The following is a 23,037-nucleotide window of genomic DNA, read 5'->3' as shown; positions in this document are numbered from 1 at the left end:
GATCAAATCGGACTAATCAAATTTTTTTAAAATTCACTCCTCTCTAGTCGTCGTCATATATTACCTCTGAAATTACCACAAGAATCCAATGAAACAGGTTGGAGCTATAACAATGAACCATAACTGATTAAATTAAACATTCACAGTTCCATATAGAGTAAGACAGATGGGGGGGGGGGGGGGGGCGCTGAGAGGCAGGGGCTGAAACAGGTGGTAATTCACCTCACGGCTGAACGCCAGCTCGATGCTCACCAGAATGGGTCCTCAAAAAAGGATTTAAAAAAATCTAATTAAATAAAAATTAAATTAAAATACATAAAAATATCTCTTTATATGTAACGGGCTTATAGTGTCTTTCCTTGCCCATATACCGCCTACTGATCATTTATTGTTTACCCGGCTTGATTATGCTGGTTTACTTGCTCTCCTGTTTCTTATTATTATTTTTTGCATTGGCTGCTACACGTCCCTTTCTTGTGTACGGGATGACTGGGAGACGTAGCTCCCGGGACTCCTCATATGCCTATTTGCTGCCTTTATTTGTATTTCCTCATTGTCAATGTATTGCTGCCATCTCATGCAGAATTGTTTACATATGCTTTCCTGTCAGAAGATGTATATCTTGGCGGATGACGTTTCTAATGTTTTTGTATTACTATTGGTCCTTAATAAACTTTTTTTTGAATTCGAAAAAAATAAACTATGTAAAAATATCTCTTTAATCTCTTCAACTGTGAGGCCATATGGTCTCCCGACCCTGCTGCCACATCCAGACGCTCTAAGGCAGTGATTCTAATAGCGATGCTTGTAATCTGCATGTCATACTGAATAACAGTATTGTTTCACTAACACAGCACACTCCCTATGCATGTTACAACAAGGCAAAGTGTTCTAAACCCCTATTGAGGCTCTCGGTAGGCCAGAAATAGCCGTTTTTAATAGAGATTGGCAGCAAATAAATTCAGATCGAAACAAATTTTTGGGGAAAGTTGGGCGAATTGGCTGAATCAAATTATTCAAAAATTCGCTCATCTCTATTTGTAATGATAGACAGCTGTGAATATGCAATATGTATATACAAAGTAAAGGAAACATCAGTACCACTTGGTACCCGAAATCCTGGTGTCATGGAATGATCATAAAATGCTTTTGTACCCCAATAGGAATGCATCAAAAATACATGTAAAGTAACCCGTCAAAGGGGTTATCTGACAAAATATTTTTATTCGTACAGCATTGTCCCGCCTCAGCTGGCGATAGGCTAAGTGTGATGTATCTGGCTCTGGCACCAGAAAGTAGATCAACCCTAGGTTCAAGACATCACAGTGCTGCTCAGCCTATTGTTAGGCAAGGTGGGACATCACATTAACATTTTTTTTATTTACATTTTATTTGCAATTTTTTTTGTCCCCATAGGGGACTATCACGTGCAATCGTTCAATTGTATATGCTGAACAATGCTTTGCTGAGACTGCTTGCACAGATTGATTAGTTCAAATCACTGGGGTATGACTTACAAGTAATAAAATCACAATTTATTGGGTATATTTTGTTAAAACACATATAACCCCTACACACAAACACTGAACTAGTATTCACCTGTGACCGCAAAGGGAAAAAATATCACAGAGAATAGAAACCAAGCAAATACTAAACACCACCATATATATTGCACATATTGTAGTCAGTGATACACAGTGACTAATGCATCAAAATAAAGACGCCCTACTTAGTCAGTTCCGGTGATTCCTTAATTATTGCACGTTTCCCAGGGGCTAGATTGCATGGGATTATAAGGGTTAAATGCTGGAGGGAAGACTGATATGTGCTGTCCCTACATTTCCTATCAATCCCTCAAGGTGTAGTGCAATCATGTCCCTATTAGCACCTTCCCCTCACTGTGTGGCATGTAACTGGGGGACTCGTCCTAATAAGGATGACCCCCATGCCTCAGGACCCTGTCCCTATCCTATAACAGTCCTATTAAACAGTGTACACAGGATAATGGAGAAGGTGCTAACGTGCTTGTGCTTGATGTGCAAAAAATAATACCATAAAGGAATGCCTTTAGGAGAATTATTTAAATGAACAAAAGAACCTGATCTCCAACACAGCGTTTCGCTCAGCTCATCAGGGAGACAGTCTAGGTCACAGTGTCCCGGCAGGGTGGAGTGGCAGTGGCAACCATTCTCACCCTTGGCTGTCTTTTTATACTTTCTAGACACTCCCTCTGATTACACTTACCTCCACGTCATGAGATTAGCACCTGCGGCGGAATTCACGCCTAGTCTTTCCGACATAGTCCATAGGGCATGGGCATTGGGCAAGATATATGCCCCTGTGGTTTTACAATTGATTAAGTCAAAGATTTTATATTCCTCATTGTCTGATGAACTTATAAGGGATTTACAGTTTTTTACTGAAGTGCAGGCCACACATGTCCTACACTTAAATCTACCATTCGGTTTTTGGTCCAACCAAGTTCCCGGTTCCCTTTTAGGAGACAGATGGCTATGTACCATTATGCCCCTTAGGCTGGGGCCTTTTCTAAAGGTAAGTTGTGGATAGTCGCCCAAAGAGTCTCTGATATCCTCATCCGCTAAGAGTATATCCCAATATTTTTGTAATATAGACCTGACTTCTGTATGCCTGCAGTCAAAGGTCCCTATTACACAGATGAATTCGTCATTCGCCTTTTGTGTTTGTTTCGGGACCAAGAGGTCCCTCCTTCTACGCGAGATAGAATTATCAAAGGCACTCCTTAACACATTATCCGGATACCCTCTTTCTTGGAAGCGTGACCTCAAATCTTGTGCCTACCTCATAAATTCAGTAGTTCCTGAACAGTTGCGCCTCAGGCGCAAATATTGTCCCCTGGGAATACCCTTTCTCAGGGCCAGGGGGTGGGAACTTTCCCATCTTAGCAGTCCATCAGTGGAGGTCGGCTTCCTGTATACCGTTGTCTAAATGTTCCCATCCTTTCCTTTCAAAATCAGGACATCTAGGAAGGGAAGTTTCATAGGGTTCCATTCACATGTAAATCTCAAATTCAAATTCTGATTTAACATATTTTCAAATTCCACAAACTCTCCCCCAGTTCCACACCATAAAATGAAAATGTCGTCTATGTATCTTAGCCACATGGACAGATGTTTATGCCATGGGCTAAGTTCCTCTCCAAATACCACTCTTTCCTCCCACCAGCCCAGGAGCAAGTTGGCATACGTGGGGGCACAGGGGCTCCCCATCGCAGTGCCCCTGAGCTGATGAAGGAAGTGGCCATTGAAGAGGAAATAGTTGTGCATCAATGAGAACTCTAACAGTTCCATGACAAGTTCATTGTGGGGATCCAGGTAAATATCCCTGGTGGACAAATATGATCTCACTGCCTGCAGGCCTAGCTCATGTTTTATGGAGCTATACAGGGCCTCCACATCGATGGACGCGAAGATGGTACTTGCGTCCATCGATATGTCATCTAGTTTCAATAGGAGGTCCGCAGTGTCACGTATATACGAGGGGAGTGTAAGGACGAATGGGCGTAAGACCTTGTCCAGATATACCCCAACATTCTGAGTCAAACTCCCCACTCCCGAAACAATAGGTCTTCCTTTTAGGGGTGATAATCCTTTATGTACCTTCGGGAGTGAGTAAAACGTTGGGTTTGTGGGATATTCTGGACACAGAAATGATGCCTCATTTTCGTCCACCAATTTATTTTCCAGAGCCCTGGAAACAATTGCCTGGAGTTTATGTGAAAACACCCCAGTAGGATCCCCTTCTAATTTGCGGTAGGTGGCCTGATCCTTGAGAATGTCATGACACATACCCATATATTGGTCAAGATCCAAGACCATCACATTACTCCCCTTGTCTGAGGGTTTTATGATGATGTCTTGGTTTGAAGAAAGTTCTTTTAGAGCCCTGCGTTCTCCCGGGGAGAGATTATCCCAGACTTCTATTTTCTTCTGGTCTAATTCTTTAAGTTCCTTCGTCACCAGTGTCTCAAAGATATCAATATTAAGACACTCGGAGAGAGGAGGTGCCCTTGTGCTTTTATTTCTGAGACTGGTGAAAGGAGCTTTGTATTTGTCTTGTACATTTTCTCTCTCCAGAGACTGCAGGGCTCTTAGGGTCGTCAGCTCTGAGGGTGATACGTTCATCTCTTTACATGACTCCCTCTCCTGTTTTGCAAAGAATTTGTTCCACCTTATTTTCCTCACAAAGAGGGATACATCCTTAACCCAGGAGAAGGAGTCAAACTTGGTAGTGGGGACGAAGGAAAGATCTGCTTGCACAGATTGAGTGCCGATTGGATGGGATTGAGCTAGGTAAGGGATCTACGCTTGTCCTTACAGCTGATCGGGACCCTGCGATTTTGCTGCTGTGTTCTTTATCAGATCCATTGAGCTACTAGCAACTGAATTTCTGCCCTTTTTGATGCCACAGTCAACTTTGATCAGGCACTTAATTGGTTGCTTAAAACAGCCGAAACCAACCAGGTATGAAGTGCACTCAGTTCTTGTGCAAAGCTTCATAGACCAGAAGCAGGTGCAGGTGCAGGGCTGAAATTTAAAAGCTTCACATAGCAACCATTATATCCAGGATTAGAAAAACAGAATGTATTTCTTCCATAAACAGTGCCACACCTATCCTCAAGTTGTAATACCACAAAGAACATGGGGACCGGTGTTTTTTATTCTTTTCTTTTTATAAATCAGCTTTATTTTTCTATTCCATGATAAGCCCCTGAACATCAGTGATAAGTCAGGTGAACAAAACTCTGATTACGCTGACACCTGTTAAGGGTTAAGTATATTTGTCAAGAACAGTCAGGTGCCACGTGTTATCTGCTACATTTGTCGGCCCTTGGACATGCCCTGTCTCATTAGGCAGCAATACATTTCCAAGTGGGTTCCGACGAAAGGTTGACCGCGTTCATTCTTTTGGGGGAATATGGAATTGGAATTTCCATTGGAGAAACTCTGTGCACGCAGCAGAATGGCAGTGAAGACAATGACAGTCTGCTGCACCAGAATTTCCAAGAAGAATTTCTCTGCTCGAAGATTCCATAGCAGTTTTTGAAGATGATGTGTGTTGGAAGCATAAGAAATGGTCAAGTGTAACTTTGATAATCGTCAAATTGTAATAGCTAGATGATGAGTAAGGAATTCCCCCCCCCCCCAAAAAAAAAAAGAAAATCTTTTGGGGGGTGTTAGGCAGTGGTTAGTACATGCCTACAGTGGTCCGAAGAAGGTCAAGCAGTAAACTCATTACAGGCTATTGATGTGTGTACAAAGAAACACATGGCCATGCTGACCCCTGTCCACTGCCCACTGCCAAAAGGGCCTACAATAGACATGTAAACATTAGTGTTGAGTGGCATAGGCTATATTCGAATTTGCGATATTTCGCGAATATATGGACGAATATTCGTCATATATTCGCTAAATTTACATATTTGTAATATTCACGTTTTTTTCGCATATGCGTAAATTCGCATATGCGAACATTCGCACATGCGAAAATTGGCATATGTGAAAATGTATGAACTTTATAGCAAGTATATCAGTGTAACTTGATAGAATATTCGCATATGCTAATTTAGGCATATGCGAATATTCGTGTGGCGGTCTCACACAGTAGTATTAGAGCCTTCTTTAGACCACGCAAGCTGGAAGCAGAGAGGGGTGATGTGTACTGTGAAAAAAAAAAGCAAATATTCGTAATTTCGAATATATAGTGCTATATCCGTGAATATTCACGAATTCGCGAATGTGCGATATTCGCAAATAAAATTTGAATTGCGAATATTCGCGAGCAACACTAGTGAACATTACAACTAGTTAATAAGGCAATGAAACACGTTGGCTTGGTCTCATGAATCTCTTTTTTCTGGTATCATGTGGGCGTGTGTGTGAGTGTACATCAATTACCGTGGAAAGAGATGGCAGACAAGGCTATGTCTAAATGAAAACTGAAAGCATCAGTTCAGTTTAGGAGTGGTACCAATAGGTTAAGAGGAATACAGTGTATGTAAGATGAGATACAGTCCACTGTTCAGTGAAATATGTGAAAATACAACATTATATCTTAGCCCAAATTTATTAATGCGCACATGAAATTTTTAATGGTATAGGCCATAATTATTACTTAGCTAGTGTCCTCAGTTATCTATAAAAGAAGGTTCTGAACTAGCCTGTAATTCCCATCTCATTCCTTTGTTGTTGTTATTGTTCTTTTCTCAGTTAATATCAAGCCTATTGGTCACATCATATGCAGTACTATATCAGTGTGTTCCCTTTAGTTTCAGTTGACACAGAAGTAGTGCTGTGGAAACTGATGCCCACCTGATACTCAATGATAAGAGCTCAGCACCTACATGCCGGGTGCAGCTGTATAGAACAGCTCCAGGTCTACTCAGCATTTTTGGAAGCTGCCCTAAACACTAAGACTATGTTTACACCTTGGAATTTCCGTGCGGTATTCTGCATTGGAATTCCACCACGGTATCTGGAGCAGCAGAGTCTCATTGTATTCAATGGGATTCTGCGGCGCTTTCCAAGCCATAACATTTCCTGCCAGATGTGCTTGTGGAAAATCTGCAGAATATTACAGCAGCAGTGTGGATAAACAGTGTGGATCTACATGTTTCCTAAACAGTGTGGATCTGTAGTATTTAAATTTGTTGTGGATCCCCTGCAGATTTTTTTTCATTGACTTCAATGACAAAGTCCAAATTCTCAATAAACCCATAGGAGGAGATTTATCAAAACCTGTGCAGAGGAAAAGTTGCCCAGTTGCCCATATCAACCAATCAGATCGCTTCTTTAATTTTGAAGAGGCCTTTGTTACGCCGAGCGCTCCGGGTTCCCGCTCCTCCCCGGAGCGCTCGCTTCTCCCCCTCCGCTGCAGCGCTCCGGTCACGTCCTCTGACCCGGGGCGCTGCGATCCTGCTGCCAGCCGGGATGCGATTCGCGATGCGGGTAGCGCCCGCTCGCGATGCGCACCCCGGCTCCCCTACCTGACTCGCTCCCCGTCTGTTCTGTCCCGGCGCGCGCGGCCCCGCTCCCTAGGGCGCGCGCGCGCCGGGTCTCTGCGATTTAAAGGGCCACTGCGCCGCTGATTGGCGCAGTGGTTCCAATTAGGGTTATCACCTGTGCACTTCCCTATATTACCTCACTTCCCTTGCACTCCCTTGCCGGATCTTGTTGCCTTAGTGCCAGTGAAAGCGTTCCTTGTGTGTCCCTTGCCAGTGTTTCCAGACCTTCTGCCGTTGCCCCTGACTACGATCCTTGCTGCCTGCCCCGACCTTCTGCTACGTCCGACCTTGCTTCTGCCTACTCCCTTGTACCGCGCCTATCTTCAGCAGCCAGAGAGGTGAGCCGTTGCTAGTGGATACGACCTGGTCACTACCGCCGCAGCAAGACCATCCCGCTTTGCGGCGGGCTCTGGTGAAAACCAGTAGTGGCTTAGAACCGGTCCACTAGCACGGTCCACGCCAATCCCTCTCTGGCACAGAGGGTCCACTACCTGCCAGCCGGCATCGTGACAGTAGATCCGGCCATGGATCCCGCTGAAGTTCCTCTGCCAGTTGTCGCTGACCTCACCACGGTGGTCGCCCAGCAGTCACAACAGATTGCGCAACAAGGCCAACAGCTGTCTCAACTGACCGTTATGCTACAACAGTTGCTACCACAGCTTCAGCAGTCTTCTCCTCCGCCAGCTCCTGCACCTCCTCCGCAGCGAGTGGCCGCTCCTGGGATACGCTTATCCTTGCCGGATAAATTTGATGGGGACTCTAAGTTTTGCCGTGGCTTCCTTTCCCAATGTTCCCTGCATCTGGAGATGATGTCGGACCTGTTTCCCACTGAAAGGTCTAAGGTGGCTTTCGTAGTCAGTCTTCTGTCCGGAAAAGCCCTGTCATGGGCCACACCGCTCTGGGACCGCAATGACCCCGTCACTGCCTCTGTACACTCCTTCTTCTCGGAAATCCGAAGTGTCTTTGAGGAACCTGCCCGAGCCTCTTCTGCTGAGACTGCCCTGTTGAACCTGGTCCAGGGTAATTCTTCCGTTGGCGAGTATGCCGTACAATTCCGTACACTTGCTTCAGAATTGTCCTGGAATAATGAGGCCCTCTGCGCGACCTTCAAAAAAGGCCTATCCAGCAACATTAAAGATGTTCTGGCCGCACGAGAAATTCCTGCTAATTTACATGAACTTATTCACCTAGCCACTCGCATTGACATGCGTTTTTCTGAAAGGCGTCAGGAACTCCGTCAAGATATGGACTCTGTTCGCACGAGGCGTTTCGTCTCCTCGGCTCCTCTCTCCTCTGGTACCCTGCAATCTGTTCCTGTGCCTCCCGCCGTGGAGGCTATGCAGGTCGACCGGTCTCGCCTGACACCTCAAGAGAGGACACGACGCCGTATGGAGAACCTCTGCCTGTACTGTGCTAGTACCGAACACTTCCTGAGGGATTGTCCTATCCGTCCTCCCCGCCTGGAAAGACGTACGCTGACTCCGCACAAAGGTGAGACAGTCCTTGATGTCTACTCTGCTTCTCCACGTCTTACTGTGCCTGTGCGGATGTCTGCCTCTGCCTTCTCCTTCTCTACAGTGGCCTTCTTGGACTCTGGATCTGCAGGAAATTTTATTTTGGCCTCTCTCGTCAACAGGTTCAACATCCCAGTGACCAGTCTCGCCAGACCCCTCTACATCAATTGTGTAAATAATGAAAGATTGGACTGTGCCATACGTTTCCGCACGGAGCCCCTTCTTATGAGCATCGGATCTCATCATGAGAGGATTGAACTTTTGGTCCTCCCCAATTGCACCTCGGAGATTCTCCTTGGACTTCCCTGGCTTCAACTTCATTCCCCAACCCTGGATTGGTCCACTGGGGAGATCAAGAGTTGGGGGTCCTCTTGTTCCAAGAACTGTCTAAAACCGGTTCCCAATAACCCTTGCCGTAACTCTGTGGTTCCTCCAGTAACCGGTCTCCCTAAGGCCTATATGGACTTCGCGGATGTTTTCTGCAAAAAACAAGCTGAGACTCTACCTCCTCACAGGCCTTATGATTGCCCTATCGACCTCCTCCCGGGTACTACTCCACCCCGGGGCAGAATTTATCCTCTCTCTGCCCCAGAGACTCTTGCCATGTCCGAATACGTCCAGGAGAATCTAAAAAAGGGCTTTATCCGTAAATCCTCCTCTCCTGCCGGAGCCGGATTTTTCTTTGTGTCCAAAAAAGATGGCTCCCTACGTCCTTGCATTGACTACCGCGGTCTTAATAAAATCACGGTTAAGAACCGCTACCCCTTACCCCTCATCTCTGAACTCTTTGATCGCCTCCAAGGTGCCCACATCTTCACTAAATTGGACTTAAGAGGCGCCTATAACCTCATCCGCATCAGAGAGGGGGACGAGTGGAAAACGGCATTTAACACCAGAGATGGACACTTTGAGTATCTGGTCATGCCCTTTGGACTGTGCAATGCCCCTGCCGTCTTCCAAGACTTTGTCAATGAAATTTTTCGTGATCTGTTATACTCCTGTGTTGTGGTATATCTGGACGATATCCTAATTTTTTCTGCCAATCTAGAAGAACACCGCCAGCATGTCCGTATGGTTCTTCAGAGACTTCGTGACAACCAACTCTATGCCAAAATTGAGAAATGTCTGTTTGAATGCCAATCTCTTCCTTTTCTAGGATATTTGGTCTCTGGCCAGGGACTACAGATGGATCCAGACAAACTCTCTGCCGTCTTAAATTGGCCACGCCCCTCCGGACTCCGTGCTATCCAACGCTTTTTGGGGTTCGCCAATTATTACAGGCAATTTATTCCACATTTTTCTACCATTGTGGCTCCTATCGTGGCTTTAACCAAGAAAAATGCTGATCCCAAGTCTTGGCCTCCTCAAGCAGAGGACTCCTTTAAACGACTCAAGTCTGCCTTTTCTTCGGCTCCCGTGCTCTCCAGACCTGACCCTTCCAAACCCTTCCTATTGGAGGTTGATGCCTCCTCAGTAGGAGCTGGAGCTGTTCTTCTACAAAAAAATTCTTCCGGGCATGCTGTCACTTGTGGTTTTTTCTCTAGGACCTTCTCTCCAGCGGAGAGGAACTACTCCATCGGGGATCGAGAGCTTCTAGCCATTAAATTAGCACTTGAGGAATGGAGGCATCTGCTGGAGGGATCAAGATTTCCTGTTATTATCTACACCGACCACAAGAACCTCTCCTACCTCCAGTCGGCCCAACGGCTGAATCCTCGCCAGGCCCGGTGGTCTCTGTTCTTTGCCCGATTTAATTTTGAGATTCACTTTCGTCCTGCCGATAAGAACATTAGGGCCGATGCTCTCTCTCGTTCCTCGGATGCCTCAGAAGTTGATCTCCCTCCGCAACACATCATTCCACCTGACTGCCTGATCTCCACTTCTCCTGCCTCCATCAGGCAGACTCCTCCAGGAAAGACCTTTGTTTCTCCACGCCAACGCCTCGGAATCCTCAAATGGGGTCACTCCTCCCATCTCGCAGGTCATGCGGGCATCAAGAAATCTGTGCAACTCATCTCCCGCTTCTATTGGTGGCCGACTCTGGAGACGGATGTTGGGGACTTTGTGCGAGCCTGCACTATCTGTGCCCGGGATAAGACTCCTCGCCAGAAGCCCGCTGGTTTTCTTCATCCTCTGCCTGTCCCCGAACAGCCTTGGTCTCTGATTGGTATGGATTTTATTACTGATTTACCCCCTTCCCGTGGCAACACCGTTATTTGGGTGGTCGTTGATCGATTCTCCAAAATGGCACATTTCATCCCTCTTCCTGGTCTTCCTTCTGCGCCTCAGTTGGCTAAACAATTTTTTGTACACATTTTTCGTCTTCACGGGTTGCCTACGCAGATTGTCTCGGATAGAGGGGTCCAATTCGTGTCTAAATTCTGGAGAGCTCTCTGTAAACAACTCAAGATTAAATTAAATTTTTCCTCTGCATATCATCCCCAGTCCAATGGACAAGTAGAAAGAATTAACCAGATCCTGGGTGATTATTTGCGACATTTTGTTTCCTCCCGCCAGGATGACTGGGCAGATCTCCTTCCATGGGCCGAATTCTCGTATAACTTCAGGGTCTCTGAATCTTCCTCCAAATCCCCATTTTTCGTGGTGTACGGCCGTCACCCTCTTCCCCCCCTCCCTACCCCCTTGCCCTCTGGTCTGCCCGCTGTGGATGAAATTTCTCGTGACCTTTCCATTATATGGAGAGAGACCCAAAATTCTCTCTTACAGGCTTCTTCACGCATGAAGAGATTCGCGGATAAGAAAAGAAGAGCTCCCCCCGTTTTTTCCCCTGGAGACAAGGTATGGCTCTCCGCTAAATATGTCCGCTTCCGTGTCCCTAGCTACAAGTTGGGACCACGCTATCTTGGTCCTTTCAAAATTTTGTGTCAAATTAATCCTGTCTCTTATAAACTTCTTCTTCCTCCTTCTCTTCGTATCCCTAATGCCTTTCACGTCTCTCTTCTCAAACCACTCATCCTCAACCGTTTTTCTCCCAAATCTGTTCCTCCCACTCCTGTTTCCGGCTCCTCGGACGTCTTCTCGGTCAAGGAGATTTTGGCTGCCAAAAAGGTCAGAGGAAAAAATTTTTTTTTAGTAGACTGGGAGGGTTGTGGTCCTGAAGAGAGATCCTGGGAACCTGAGGACAACATCCTTGACAAAAGTCTGCTCCTCAGGTTCTCAGGCTCCAAGAAGAGGGGGAGACCCAAGGGGGGGGGTACTGTTACGCCGAGCGCTCCGGGTTCCCGCTCCTCCCCGGAGCGCTCGCTTCTCCCCCTCCGCTGCAGCGCTCCGGTCACGTCCTCTGACCCGGGGCGCTGCGATCCTGCTGCCAGCCGGGATGCGATTCGCGATGCGGGTAGCGCCCGCTCGCGATGCGCACCCCGGCTCCCCTACCTGACTCGCTCCCCGTCTGTTCTGTCCCGGCGCGCGCGGCCCCGCTCCCTAGGGCGCGCGCGCGCCGGGTCTCTGCGATTTAAAGGGCCACTGCGCCGCTGATTGGCGCAGTGGTTCCAATTAGGGTTATCACCTGTGCACTTCCCTATATTACCTCACTTCCCTTGCACTCCCTTGCCGGATCTTGTTGCCTTAGTGCCAGTGAAAGCGTTCCTTGTGTGTCCCTTGCCAGTGTTTCCAGACCTTCTGCCGTTGCCCCTGACTACGATCCTTGCTGCCTGCCCCGACCTTCTGCTACGTCCGACCTTGCTTCTGCCTACTCCCTTGTACCGCGCCTATCTTCAGCAGCCAGAGAGGTGAGCCGTTGCTAGTGGATACGACCTGGTCACTACCGCCGCAGCAAGACCATCCCGCTTTGCGGCGGGCTCTGGTGAAAACCAGTAGTGGCTTAGAACCGGTCCACTAGCACGGTCCACGCCAATCCCTCTCTGGCACAGAGGGTCCACTACCTGCCAGCCGGCATCGTGACAGCCTTGTTAAAAAAATGAAAGAAGAGATCTGATTGGTTGCTATGGGCAACTGGACAACTTTTCCTCTGCACAGGTTTTGATAAATCTCACCCACAGTGCAGCAGAGTTTTCTGTGGAAATACTATAGAACGGCAGCAAAACAAACAACTAAGGATATTACATAGACTTGAGTGTTTTTTGTCTTAAATATTTGCAAGCTTGGATCTAAAAAGGGGCAAATCTGCACTAAAAGCATAGCTCCCAACTGTCCCAAATCCAGCGGGACATTCACACTTTTGGGGTCATGTCCTGCTGTTCCGGAACGTCCCCCACATGTCCCACATTTAACTGTAAATGCCTCTTATGAGGGAAGTTTGGCTCCTCACCCTGTAAATCACCTTTGTGCCCACAGGCTGCAGTAAGCCAGCAGACGCAAGAAGCTGAACCCCTCCTCTGTGCTCTGGCTCACGAGTGACGTCATCAGATGCTGGGACACAGAGGAAGAGGAAAAAAGAAAAGAGGGTGTGCAAAAGGAGCTAACTGGGGAAGAGGATGAGCAGTGGGAGGCAAGTATATCGGGGGGTGGGGGACTGCTGCCTACCTAATATGAAGGAACTGCTTCCTTTCTAATGTGGGGGGAACTACTGCCTACCTAATGTGGGGGGGGGGGGACTGTTTCCTACCTAATATGGGTGAACTGCTGCCTACCTAATCTGAGGGAAACTTCTTCCTAGCTAATGTGGGGGCACTGCTGCCTACCTGTGGGTAAAGTAACTGCCTACCTAATGTGGGGGAACTGCTGCCTACCTAATCTGGGGAAAACTGCTTCCTACCTAATGTGAGGGACTTCTGCTGCCTACTTAATGTGGGGAAAAACTGCTGCATACTTAATGTGTGGGAAACTTCTGCCTAGTTAATGTGGGGGAACTGCTGATAACCTATTGTGGATAGAACGGTGGCTATCTAATGTCAGAAAACTGCTGCCTTCCTAATGTGGGGAGAACTGCTGCCTTCCTAATATGAGGGACTTCTGCTGTGTTACGCTATGCGCTCCGGCCTCACACGCTGGCCGTGAGCGCATGGTCCCCTTACCTTCTGCTGTCAACGGGGCTGGGACTCGCACTGCGGGACACCCCAGTCCGTCACTCTCCCGGTGTTTCCCCTGCCCCGTCCCTTAGGGTGTGCGCGTGCCGGAGCTTTAAGATTTAAAGGGCCAGTACGCTCATTAGTGTAACCACCTGTGTCTTGTTGATAAATTCCTCCACCCTCCTCAGTTCTCTGCCGGATATTTGTTGCCTTGTGCCCTAGAGAAAGCGTTCCTTTGTATTGCCCTGCCGTGTACCAGATCTCCTGCTCTTGTGACCTTGACCTTGCTTCTCTGCCGCCTGCCTACTGAACTTCTGCTATGCCCCGACTACGCTACTGTGCTGCCTGCCCTGACCTACAGCTATCCTGACTACGAGTTGTCTCATCCCTTCTGTGCTTCACATCTCCTCAGCCGCCTGTGTGGTTGAGCCGTTGTCGGGGGTTACGACCTTGGTGTCGCCTGCAGCAGCAAGCCCATCCTGCTTTGCGGCGGGCTCTGGTGAAGACCAGCAGCACCCAGTGGCGTCGCTAGGGGGGGGCCATGGCCCCCCTAGATCAGGCCGTGCCCCCCTTGTGCCCCCCAATTTAAAATAAATTGGGATGTCCCGATACTAGTATCGGGGCCAGGGGCGGACTGATCGGCTGGGGCCTGCAGCTGCTGGGTATATCCTGGTCTGCGTATCAGAGACAGGCAGAGCAGGGATGAAGGTACCTGATGATGGCTCCGCCCCAAGCACAGGAGAGGACAGGGGCCGAGAGCTGACAGGCCTCCGGAACACAGAGCAGCTTCATGTGAGGTGAGTGATGTCCCGTGCCCTCCCTCTCTCCCCCCTGATCAGCAGTATATCCTGGGGCTGGGTCATGTGTATAGCAGCAGTCAAGTGGGGTTACTTTCCCTCCTTCAGTGTCCACAGATCACATTATGAGAACAATTTTTGGGAAAAATCGCAGCAAAATTTTTCGTAAATCACGGTAAAGCTGTGCAATTTTTGCCGCGATTTTTCCATAAAATTTTCTGGTAATGTGACCTGTTGGAGACCTGAGGACACTGGAGGAGGGAAAGTGACCCCTCTGGAAGGACAACATGTGAACACACTGCTAGTTTATCATTAATCCCTTAAGGGTACATTCACATGTACAGGATCTGCTGCATATTTTTGCTGCATATTTTGTGCAGCTGATTTTGCAACCCATTAGCTTCAATAGGTAGCAAAATCAGCTGCAGAATATATACAGCAGATCCTGTACATGTGAGCGTACCCTAAGGGCTCATTCAGGGGTGAGTCCACAGTGTATTTTACGCTGCAGATCCACCGACAATGGACCCTACAGTGCTGCCTCCATCTGTGCCTGATCATAACGGCAATCCTCCGCTAGGAGCAGACAGACTTTTGATGTGTATACTCGCCCACATCATGGCCGCTCCTCCTGCTCTCTGAGCTAGGCCGAGAGCAGCCACTATGTGTGCAAGTATACACATCAAAGCGTGTCTGCTCGCAGTGGAGGATTGCCGTTATGAGCAGGCACAGATGGAGGCAGCACTGTAGGGTCCATTGTCGGGGGATCCACAGGGTAAAATATGCTGGGGATCCATCCATGTAAATGAGCCCTAAGGACACAAGGCGTATGTGTACGCACAGTGCCTGCTCCCCCTGTGTTGTATAAATCATTAGCTAGAACCCTCGACTAATGCCAGACATCACCAATCAGTGTGATGTCCGACATTAACACTTTAGATGCCACTATCAAAGTTGATGGTAGTGTCCAAAAGTCCACTGAGCTAGCCGGGACTGGTTTAATTTCCATTTAGACGTGGCGATCAACTTTGAACATCGCGTTTAAAGGGTTAATAGTGTGCAGCACCACGATCAGTGCCGCTCGCTATTAGCCACGGGTCGGCCGGGGCCAACCCGCTATGACGCTATATTATAGAAAGGAAGCAGACTCAGGGCGTACAGTTACGCCCTGGGTCCTTAAGAGGTTAAAAATTAAAGAAGCATTCAGGTTGCTATGGGCAACTGGTCAATTTTTATTCTGCACAGATTTTTAGAAAATCCCTCCAATGATGCGGGTGAACCTTAGTAAAATGATGTTACACTTACTAAAATTGGTCCAGCCATTTTCTAGATAATTCCCCTGTTGCTAGTGTGCTAAAGTCTTGTGCACAATGGAGGGGGCTGGGAGCCTGGTTGCCAAGCTTCCCTGCCACCACCCTGTTTGCTGTGCTATGGGGAAGTTGGGAAAACAAAGATTCAAAACAAAACAGGAAAAAAAAAAAAAAACAGGCAAATGGTGTTTTACCAGTTCAACATAAGAGTCCACAGAAACACCATATAACAAAGCAGTATGACCATATGATAAAAACCAGGTGCCAGAAGATCTTCAGAGGGTTTAGCCACACCAATATTGATAAATATCCCTCTATATGCCTTGTGAACCTGAATATAACAAAGCTTTTATCAGATACACCATACAACTCATTAAACTCGTTATATTCCATCAAATCACCCTTGCTGAGCAAATGACCTACATAAATAATACCTTTATCTACCCAAAACCTCTGATCCTCTGAAGTTTTTTGCTACCACTTCCATTGGTTGACCTGTTTCTAAAACCTCAAAAATATCCCCGATAGACATGTATAACAAGACTGAGACTTTTTCTCTATTTATGGTAAATCCATTCCTGGCTTTGTAGTCAATAATTGCAATTAAAACCAGATAAATTAATGCAATTAAAACCAGATAAAACCAATAAAAACATGTTCTTAATACAAGTTTCAGAACACTAGATATACAATTTAAGATCACTTTATGTACAATGAAGAAATAACTGATTAGTGTGGCATTGTCTTCTCACTTACATTTTATCTACGGTAATTTATATAGATACATTTTATCTATATATATTTTATCTATAACCAATATAGAAAATAATACAAAATTAATATAAAAATAGCCCTAAAATACAAAATATGGGCTTATTTTTATATCTATGTATCTATATCGACATCTAGATAGATAGATAATCAAAATAAAAATGAAATATATATTTTATTATGTAATTCAAAAATGTACCTTCTGCATCCCCAAGGTCCCAGGTCCCTTTAACTTGCGAGAAGCCCCACAATGTCTCTTGGGTAAAATTCTCGAATCCTAGAAGGAAGACATCATGCTTAGGAAATGTAGATTATTGGATATCACCAGATGTTTATAGCAAAGTAAATCATGCATTTCTTACCAGGTACCATGCTTCATGTAGGATCTGGTAATTCTCCGGAGAATAGTTATGCAGCTAGAGTGAGGGTGTCTGTATTCCCTATTTGTTTGACAGCTTTTTCTGTATGCTGCCTGAGCACAATGTTAGCTTCATTTAAGTTTGGTTCAATTGGAGTCAGTCCCCTGCACATGAGTGAGAGCATCACAGAGAAGTATGAAGGCCTTGTAGCTGAAATACATCATAGAATACTAATTGAACACAATATAGAAGCAAATAAAAAAATATATAACCGGAAACAGCCAGAGGCCACAGCTTGCTTTATTAGCATTTAACTGACCAAACATAACACCCAAGTGATGAATTTATACAGATTAGCTGCTCTTGTAATAAATATACATTGGCAGATGCCCAAAACAGATTGACTGCTGTGTGTAATGCTGGATGCTCAAGAATGAATTCCATATATAATTGATCCCAAGGCTAGAAGGCGAAGCAGAATACATGCACTGTACTCTCTAACTCTTCCCGACATCCACCACATATACGGTGCTGTTAGGGAGTACTTGTCACCCGCTATACATGTATGGTGTGGTGATGGTGTGGGCTTAGGAGCATATAGATGATCCCTTGCTGCTTGGGAGATAACTCCAACATCAGCAGTTTAGTAATTTTAGTACAGTATATGAATTGTTAGAGCAAAAGGGCTCCCTCTGTTATTCCATTGCACCCACGACATTATATTTGGATGTCGATGGGTTGTCACGGAAGCCGGGGGAGGGTATTACTTGAGTAATCAGAATATTGTACTCTAAAATTACCTACAGGGACTAAAATGGAAACACTTTTAAATACAGGTTTTGGAAATAATTAAAATTAAAGAAAAAATATATACCCCTTTGCACTTACAAAGTGCTTTAATATCTGAAAAATTTAATAAAATGTTAAAATATATATGTACCTTATTGGTATTACTGCATCTGTAACTATCCAAGCTATTAAATAGGCACTATTGTTTCAACAACCTCTGCATAGATCAAGGTCAGTGGTGTGTATTAATCGTAAACGTGCACAGGAAAATGCATCTTAAAGGGAATCTGTCAGCTGCAATTCATGTTCCAAATTTCACGTTCCAAATTGCTGACACTGTTAGCTGTTAGGGCAAAAAAGGTACCTGGTACCTTTCATATATCTGTCTGGGCTGCCGTAACATAGAAAAATGCTTGCTGTTAATTCTCAGGTGCAAAGAACTTCCCAAGACTCTGAAGTGCTGGAACGCCTTCTTGCTTCATCTCCTTCCTCTGTTCTTGCTTGATTGACAGTCCGCTGGAAGTCGAGCCCTGTTTTCAAATATCACACTGGCACACAAATTGTTTACACAGCAGAGGAATGGGATTTGGAAACACAGCTGAGCTTCCAGCTGACTCCCCGAGTCTGCTTTGATTGGTCACTTTATCCAATCACTGCAGGTTGCACTGTAACCCCCTCCTTTTTGTTTTCAATTTGCAGTCTGATAGAACAGTAGTGAGCAAAGAGGTGTGTTAGTCCCACTGTCACTTACTGGACTTTGTCCCTGTCTGTGTTTCAGCTTGGTCAAAGATGAGGTTGCAGCCGGACATGATTATACTCTGGATGATATGGGGACCCCTAGTGATGTTAATTATAATCCATGATTTTTATAAGGAGATATTTTTTTTAAAGAAGTTTATTAGAAATATTAGTTTACAACCTCTAAATATTAGTCTACAACCTATAAAAATTAGTGTACAACCTATAAAAAGTTCTTGAATCTGACAGCGCCCATTTAAGGTAGAATTTGCTAAACCTCTGTTACGCCGAGCGCTCCGGGTCCCCGCTCCTCCCCGGTGCACTCGCAGCGTTCTCCTGTTCGCAGCGCCCCGGTCAGACCCGCTGACCGGGAGCGCTGCGATAATGTCCCTAGCTGGGATGCGATTCGCGATGCGGGGCGTGCTCGCTCGCGGTGCGCATCCCGACCCACTGACCAGACTCGTTCCCCGTCTGTGCTGTCCCGGCGCGCGCGGCCCTGCTCCCTAGGGCGCGTGCGCGCGTCGGCTCTCTGCGATTTAAAGGGCCAGTGCACCACTGATTGGCGCATGGTTTTAATTAGTGTGTTCACCTGTGCACTTCCCTATATTACCTCACTTCCCCTTCACTTCCTTGCCGGATCTTGTTGCCATTGTGCCAGTGAAAGCGTTCCTTGTGTATCCCAAGCCAGTGTTCCAGACCTCTTGCTGTTGCCCCTGACTACGATCCTTGCTGCCTGCCCTGACCTTCTGCTACGTCCGACCTTGCTCTTGCCTTATCCCTTGTACCGCGTCTATCTCAGGCAGTCAGAGAGGTTGAGCCGTTGCCGGTGGATACGACCTGGTTGCTACCGCCGCTGCAAGACCATCCCGCTTTGCGGCGGGCTCTGGTGAAAACCAGTAGCAACTTAGAACCGGTCCGCTGGCACGATCCACGCCAATCCCTCTCTGACACAGAGGATCCACCTCCAGCCTGCCGAATCCTGACAACCTCTTTATAGTGTGTCCACACGTTCAGGTTATGAACACTATAAAATATATTTTTATATATAAATATTATATATTTGTATAAAATAACTGCAATTATACATGTGAACAAAAACTCCACTCCTCTAGTGTAGCCTGTAGCCAAATCTGTTAGTGATATAGGGGGAGGTTTATCAAAACCTGTGAAGAGGAAGAATGGTGCAGTTGCCCATAAAGACTAATCAGTTTTCTTCTTTCATTTTTTTCCCAACTTTATTTAAGGATTTTACATTATTACAAGGTAACAAAGACAGTACATTGCATCGCCTTTCCCCAACCCTCAGGCAGTAGAATGAGCATGAGGTAAGCAGGTAAAGAGAAGGAGGGGGAAGGTAGTGCATAGAGGTAAGAAAAGGGAGAGAGAAGGGAGGTAAAGAAAATAAGAGAGAGATAGAAAATAATATAGACAAAGAAAGAATAAAAAGAACAACAACAAGGTAGTGCACCCATAAATCATAAACCACATGCCCATGCTCATTAATAGCTATGTGTTATTAAAGCCACTGAGAACAACAAAGCCAATGTCACTCAAAGTTAAGAGAGATCCTAATGAGAGGTTAAGGCATACGCAAAGGTCGCTCGTCCAGTGCGTCTGTGGTCGATAGTCTCGCTGTAAGCCACTTGTGCCATTTTAAGCGATATGACAGTACTTGGTCCATTCTCAGAGCTATAAATCTCTCCATAGTGCAGGCATAGTCAACTTTGGCTATTAGCTCTGAGATCGTAGGAACCTCCTGTGATTTCCACTTAGAGGCAATCAACATGCGTGCTGAAGTGAGAACGTGGAAGGCTATTGTTTTACAGTCTTTTGGAAGGATATTCAGGTTTATCGAGAGCAGAGCTGTGCCAGGGTCCCTGGGCAAACAACATTTGAGGACCCTGGATAACAAGACAAATACTGCAGACCAGAAAGGTGCTAGTCCAGGGCAAGTCCACCAAGTGTGATAAAAGGTCCCCACCTGAGTTCCACACCTCCAGCAGATAGGATCAGATTGGGGGTACATTGATGCAAGTCTATCAGGCGTGTAGTGCGATTGGTATAACAATTTACGAGCAGATTCAATATGGCTAATACACCTGGATAGCTGAGACAGGAGGCTGTACAAGCAGGACCAATCATCATTGGAGAGCACAACACCCAGGTCGCTCTCCCATTTAGCTTGGAAGGGGAAAGAAGCTGGGACCGTAAGCTGCAGCAAATGCCTATATGCAATCGAGACACCTCCCTTCACACCCGGTTTAGAGATAAAGTAAGACGTATAAACTGGGTTAGTTCCCCCTGCTGGCCATGACTGAGCTGTTATAAAGTGACGGAGTTGGAGGAACTTAAAAAAATCCTTACTCTGGACACAGAATTTAGAACGGATATCTGAGAAGGACATCAGTGTTTCCCCATCACTGATATCTCCGAGTGAGTAGATACCTAGTCTCATCCAGTCAGAAAAGTCAACATGAGGAAGGAGACAGGAAAAGACAGACATGGGGGTATTAGAGTAAGACACAGGGGATAGGAGTTTAGAAGATATAGCAAACAGCCATACATTGAGAGCAGTCGATATAGTTGGACTAATGGTAGTGATAGGTGTGTTAGAGATAGCGACTTTCCACAACAAATGTTGTAGCGAAGGGACTCCCGCGATAGCTGCCTCCATATGTAGCCATCTAGCATCAGATCTACTTCTCCACCAATGTTTAAGTATAACTAAATGAGCAGCTCTAAAATAATTTATCAAGTCAGGACAACCCAGCCCTCCTAGTTTAGGCGATAGGAACATAATACGTGAGGAGATCCTTGCCAGCTGTCCCTGCCAGATGAACCTCATAATCCTTGATTGTAACTTCTTAATCATTACTTTAGGTATGGAAATTGGTAGGTTTCTAAAAAGATAGATGATGCTGGGTAGAAGAAACATTTTAGAGATCGCGATGCGACCAAACCAGGACAGTGGAAAAGAGGAGTAATGTTTAATGTCAAGCGTTAGTTTTGAACAGATAGAAAGCATGTTAGAGGAAACAGTCATAGCTGGTACCAGTGTCAGAATAATACCCAGATAAGTAATACCTGCATTCGTCCACTTAAACGGGAATTTAGTTGAGAGAGATTGTTGTGTCCCAGTGTCAAGATGGATTGGCATCACAACAGTTTTAGAGATATTAAATTTATAGAGACTAACAGCACTGAAGGTAGAGATAAGTTTCATGACAGAGGAAAGCGACGATTCTGGAGAAGTCAGGACGATCAGGATGTCGTCGGCAAAAAGACCAACTTTGTGTTCTTCTCCACCTACCGCCACTCCCCTAATTGCAGTGTCGCACCTGAGTCGTTCCGCGAATGGCTCCATAACTAGGGTAAATAAAAGGGGTGACAGGGGGCACCCTTGACGGGTCCCATTCATTATTAAGAAGGGGGATGAAAGCGCACCAGGCGTAAAAACTTTAGCTGACGGGGAGGTATATAAAGCCATCAACGCTGAAGACACCGAAGGGAGAATACCAAATTTGCCTAAGACTCCGACCAGATATCCCCAATGAACCCGGTCGAACGCCTTCCCCGCATCCAACGATAGGAGCAGAGAAGGCGTCAGACCCCGGTGAGCTGCAGCTATGATATTGAGGAAACGTCTCGTGGCATCAGAAGATTGATGGCCTTTAACGAACCCCACTTGGTCGGGGTGTATCAGAGTAGGGAGAACATCAGCCAAACGCGAGGCCCATATTTTGGCATATAATTTGAGGTCGGAATTTAATAATGATATGGGCCTAAAATTAGGGGGCTCAGTTGGGGACTTCCCCGGTTTGGGCAGTGTTACTACTACCGCCTCTAACATTTCGGGCGGCATAGACCCTGAAGTGGCCACAGAGTTGAACAAATCAGAGAGATGAGGAATCAACAATTCCGAGTGTATTTTATATAATTCATTAACTAGCCCATCTGGGCCAGGAGATTTAGCTCCTTTTAACGTCCTGACCGCCTCAAGTACCTCCGAATGTGTGATGGGGAGAGAGAGAGAGCGTTAGCAGCTTCAGAGGATAGGGAAGGTAAGGATATAGTCGACAGAAAAGCAGAGATAGATTCTTCTTTAATTTTTAATAAGGTCTGTAAAAAATAAAAGTAATGTGATTGGTTTCAGGGTTTGATAAATCTCCCCCATAGTGATAAGTGAGAATAATTCCAAAGGCCTGTGACACTGTGAATATTAAAACTGTGTTTTTTAATTGTCACTAAACTTTCCCGATTGGACTTATATGATCACCGAAGCCACTCAACGTAACTTACTGTGCACAGTGTACGGCAATGTTGGGGCACTCGTGCTGGGGGCTCTAGAGCAGGAGGATCAAGATAAGATATTTTTTATTTTTACTACTCTACCCTTCTGGGTAATTGTTTTAATTAATGTTTAAAACTCCTTTAGGGTAGGATCACACATGCTGTATTTTGCCACGTATTTGCTGCAGCTAATTTTGCTACCCATTAACTTCAATGGGTAGCAAAATCAGCTGAAGAAAATATGCAGCAGATCCTGTATATGTGATCATACCATTAAAGAGTTTTGTGGCTATCATACAGTGAAATAGGGGGTAAACATCCAGCGAGTTCTTTTACTGGCTGGTTAATATATGGGCCTGGACCTTAGCCAAGGAGGAGAGGGTTTAACACTTTTTGCATCCTTCTGTTTGCCTTTCATCCAGACACAGGATAGTGAGCA

General features: G+C 45.9%; 1 protein-coding gene across 1 annotated transcript in view; it reads right to left on the bottom strand.

Moving 5' to 3' along the window:
- Window positions 1-16,809, bottom strand: part of PPP2R2B (protein phosphatase 2 regulatory subunit Bbeta) — a 390,278-nt gene extending 373,469 nt beyond the window's left edge. Inside the window, exons 1-2 of the mRNA XM_056574869.1 lie at window positions 16,785-16,809; window positions 16,622-16,699 (exon numbers count right to left, since the gene is read on the bottom strand). Coding sequence (XP_056430844.1) covers window positions 16,622-16,699; window positions 16,785-16,794 — 88 coding nt within the window. The 5' untranslated portion in view covers window positions 16,795-16,809. The remainder of the gene's footprint in view (window positions 1-16,621; window positions 16,700-16,784) is intronic.
- Between the last annotated feature and the right edge of the window lie 6,228 nt (window positions 16,810-23,037).

This window comes from Hyla sarda, chromosome 4 (assembly GCF_029499605.1).
Source record: "Hyla sarda isolate aHylSar1 chromosome 4, aHylSar1.hap1, whole genome shotgun sequence".
In the NCBI taxonomy this organism is placed as follows: Eukaryota; Metazoa; Chordata; class Amphibia; order Anura; family Hylidae; genus Hyla; species Hyla sarda.
The sequence above is the reverse complement of the archived record's forward strand: the minus strand, read 5'-3'. Positions and strand labels throughout refer to the sequence as shown.